At 40.8% G+C, this 4,423-nt stretch overlaps 1 protein-coding gene across 1 annotated transcript in view; it reads left to right on the plus strand.

Annotated features, from left to right (window-relative positions):
* Positions 1-697: 697 nt before the first annotated feature.
* LOC111966852 (mitogen-activated protein kinase 14A) overlaps positions 698-4,423 on the plus strand; it is an 8,937-nt gene continuing 5,211 nt past the window's right edge. The window contains exons 1-3 of the mRNA XM_023991811.2: positions 698-1,149; positions 3,198-3,327; positions 3,747-3,805. Of these exons, the coding sequence (XP_023847579.1) occupies positions 1,031-1,149; positions 3,198-3,327; positions 3,747-3,805 (308 nt within the window). The 5' untranslated portion in view covers positions 698-1,030. The remainder of the gene's footprint in view (positions 1,150-3,197; positions 3,328-3,746; positions 3,806-4,423) is intronic.

Here is a 4,423-nt window from a genome sequence, read left to right on the forward strand (position 1 = left end):
TTACTAGGAACAAGACGCCTTATTCATACCTGATCTCACACACAAACAAAGATTTTACTAGGAACAAGACGCCTTATTCATACCTGATCTCACACACAAACACAAACCTTTTTCTTACACATCTGATTGAACAGAAGAGCAAGAGGAATTTGGCAGCCTTTGATAGTATTTAGACTGGTGCTACAAAAAGAGAGGAACATTAAAGGCTATAGATGTGATGTTTGTGAGTATCATGAATGAGCACTGTTGAAATGCTTTAAAAGAGATTCCTCCATTTTTTACCCCCCCCCCCCAAAAAAAATTGTTTTACTTAGTGTTGCTTTAACTGTATAGGTAATCAGAGATTAGTTTATGTTGATGATTCAAGGCCAGAGGTATACAGAGCCTCTGACAGGTGACTGTTTACACATTGCAGTGCAGCGGAAAGGACAGGATGTGGTGTGTTTGTAAATTCATCCTGAGGTGCCAGAGTGCGCTCAGATTGCTCTCTGGGCATTCATAAATTCAGAGCATTGTCAGATTGTCTGTTCAGAGCATTGGGTTCTCAAAGTGTTCAGAGCGCAGATTGGACGCTCTGGCCTAGGAGTACAGAGCGTTCTGACCTTACAACGGCAGTCAAGCAACCAAGCTAACTTGGCTAGCATGCCAACTACTTCCAGACACAAATAAGAAAACACCTCACTCGGACCATTTTACTCGAAGTTGCAGAGATGATTAGGCTGTTTTCATGTTATCCAGCCGTTGGTGGTTGTAACTGTGCTGCTGGCAATAATTGAATTACGCTTTTTGGCCGACATTTACTGACACTGGCCATATTCAGAAATTCAGCAGTTATTCTGCGCTCTGGCACACTCAGACAAGAGCTCTGAAATCGTAGTAGATAACCAGAGTGAATTTTACGAACGCACCCTCAGGGTGGGCGTCTCCCAGCTACCTTTGCTTACCTGTCATGTTAAAATCTTAAGGCCATTACATATTTCCAATAGGTACTGCACTGGTTTGAACTAAAGGGACATTTTGTATTGACAAAATGGAATCGCCCGTGAAGAAAGGTTTCCTTAGACTGGAAATACAGAAAACAACATGGGAGGTTCCGGAGCAATATACCGCACTGAAAGCTGTTGGCTCAGGTGCTTACGGGACAGTATGGTGAGTTGACTTTGTGAACGGTCAGTGCATTCCGCGATTCTTGGGACATCACTACCCTAAACCCTAACCCTAACCTTAACCCTTACGCTAACCTTAACCATATCCCTTACCAAATCATATCCTTAACCCTTACCTTAACCATTTTAAATGTAACCTTCAATGGGGGTAGGGATATCCCAAGGATAGCACAAACCCTTTGGGTGAAAGGGTAATTATTGGCAGGCATTGCAGGAATAACGTCACGCCAAACCAGCATGTATTTGTATTCTTTAGAATATACCTCTGTATAAATACAGTTTTTCTCAATCTCAGTCATTGCAAAAATATGTAGAAAATAAAAATAATGGAAGGAACAACTTTCCCTTAGCCTATAATTGCTTATTTATTTTCAATAAAATGCAAACCTCTACATTATTGGATTWTGACAGTTATTTTGTTGCATTTGTTCAATACTGAATAGACTAGTCATTGCTAACAGAGGCACTATTGTATTGCCTCARGCAAATAAGCAAGTTGAAGCAGGTTTCAAGATAAGACAAGAATTTTGCTCTCCCAACCTGGAGCAAGCCCCGTAATCTTGAAACACAGTTTTACCTCTGCCAGATATAGGTCATATGGAATGTCTGAAATCAAATGTTATTTGTAGGACTACAGATAATAATTTGTCAAACTCTGACATAAAAGTCAATCAAAGATTTTGCAGTCTTTGATGACTTGGTATTGAGAGTAAATCACAGGAGGTTGGTGACACCTTAATTGGGGAGGATGGGCTCGTGGTAATGGCTGGAGCAGAATTAGTGGCATGGTATCAAATACATCAAACACATGTCATTCCATTTGCTCTGTTCCAGCCATTATTATTAGCCGTCCTCCCCTCAGCAGCCTTCACTGGAGTAAACCATTCTATCTATATCCCCCACAGTCTGTTTCTATTGAGAGTAAAATCATTCTATCTATATCCCCCACAGTCTGTTGCTATTGAGAGTAAACCATTCTTATATCCCCCACATTATGTTGTTATTGAGAGTAAACCATTCTATATTCCACCACAGTCTGTAGTTGTCAAGAGTAAACCACTCTATCTATATCCCCCACAGTCTGTTCTATTGAGAGTAAACACTCTATCTATATCCCCCACAGTCTGTTTCTGTTGAGAGTAAACCATTTATCTATATCCCCCACAGTCTGTTTCTATTGAGAGTAAACCATTCTATCTATATCCCCCACAGTCTGTTTCTATTGAGAGTAAACCATTCTATCTATATCCCCACAGTCTGTTTCTGTTGAGAGTAAACCATTCTATCTATATCCCCCACAGTCTGTTGCTATTGAGAGTAAACCACTCTATCTATATCCCCCACAGTCTGTTTCTATTGACAGTAAACCACTCTATCTATATCCCCACAGTCTGTTTCTATTGAGAGTAAACCATTCTATCTATATCCCCCACTGTCTGTTTCTATTGAGAGTAAACCATTATATCTATATCCACCACAGTCTGTTGCTGTTGAGAGTACCATTCTATCTATATCCCCCACAAGCTGTTGCTATGAGAGTAAACCATTCTATCTATATCCCCCACAGTCTGTTGTCTATTGAAGTGAACCATTCTATCTATATCCCCCACAGTCTGTTTTCTATTGAGAGTAAACCATTCTATCTATATCCCCCACAGTCTGTTGCTATTGAGAGTAAACCACTCTATCTATATCCCCCACAGTCTGTTGCTATTGAGAGTAACCATTCTATCTATATCCCCCACAGTCTGTTTTCTATTGAGAGTAAAAACCATTCTATCTATTATCCCCACAGTCTGTTTTCTATTAGAGTAAACCATTCTATCTATAGTCCCCCACAGTCTGTTGCTATTGAGAGTAAACCATTCTATCTATATCCCCCACAGTCTGTTGCTATTGAGAGTAAACCATTCTATCTATATCCCCCACAGTCTGTTGCGATTGAGAGTAAACCATTCTATCTAGTCTGAGACATAAATGTTATATCCAGCACTAATGTACTTTGACTTCTGACCTTGTCTCATTTATTAGTTCTGCTATTGACCAGCAGACCAAGGAGAAGGTGGCCATTAAGAAGCTCTATCGTCCATTTCAGTCCCTTATCCATGCTAAACGGGCCTACCGGGAACTACGACTGTTGCGCCACATCCAGCATGACAATGTAAGTACTTGTTACCTACTATTATAGTGGGACATCTGAGATGCGCTCCCCTAGACAGAGATTCCAGTCACTCAAAAATGTAGCGGCTTTTCATTACAATGCAGTAATTGTCATTCTACAGTACTTCACATGAGAATAATTTGCAGTCCTATGGACACTATTCAGCATCCAGTTGTATTGCTTTGCCTCTTTCCTATGTGTTTATTTATGTTTAGGGGAAAGGAGTAGCAGCCCTTATGGGCCGGTGTTTTCACTCAACACTTCACAGTGCACATATTCCTAGAGAACTGTTCATCAGGCCCACTTGTTCTGTTACGGGTGATGAATAAGTCTTACTGCAATGTATAATGTGCGTGTGCTCACTTATCGTGGGAATAAACCCTTCCTTTCCTCTCCTACTCCCTGTTGTTTTCCTCAAGGTGATCTGCCTCCTCAATGTCTTCACACCTGATTTCTCCCTGGAGAAATTCCAGACATTGTGAGTGTTGAGCTGTGAACAGCATTCCTCTGTCAGTTGTCTCAGCTTGTTGAGACAGGCTGCTCAGAGTGTATCTTGGACTTTTAGTTTCATAGTGTGTGTTTTATGTTTGTGTTTGTGTGTGTCTGTGTCTGTGTGTATGTGTGTGTGTCTGCTTGCAGGCGTGCAGGTTTGTTCATGTTTGTTTGTGCTTGGGTATGTGATATCTTCTCTTATCTGAGATAAAACATAGATTTGATGTCTGGTTTAGGATTCTTACCATGAGACACAGTATATGATGTACCCTGCATTGTTTTGTCATATTATTATACACTTGTAGCACTTAGTTGTAGGAGGTAGAATTAGTACATTATGTTTTGTATCATTACATTTCCCTGCTCGTATTCTCTGTCACAGTTACATGGTGATACTGTTTGTATCTGGCTACTGTCCTCCCCACCTCTCTCTCTCCTTCATGTCACAGTTACATGGTGAATCTGTTTGTATCTGGCTACTGTCCCCCCCCTCTCTCTCTCCTTCATGTCACAGTTACATGGTGATACTGTTTGTATCTGGCTACTGCCCCCCACCTCTCTCTCTCCTTCATGTCACAGTTACATGGTGATACTGTTTGTATCT

Source organism: Salvelinus sp. IW2-2015, linkage group LG7 (assembly GCF_002910315.2).
Source record: "Salvelinus sp. IW2-2015 linkage group LG7, ASM291031v2, whole genome shotgun sequence".
NCBI lineage: Eukaryota > Metazoa > Chordata > Actinopteri > Salmoniformes > Salmonidae > Salvelinus > Salvelinus sp. IW2-2015.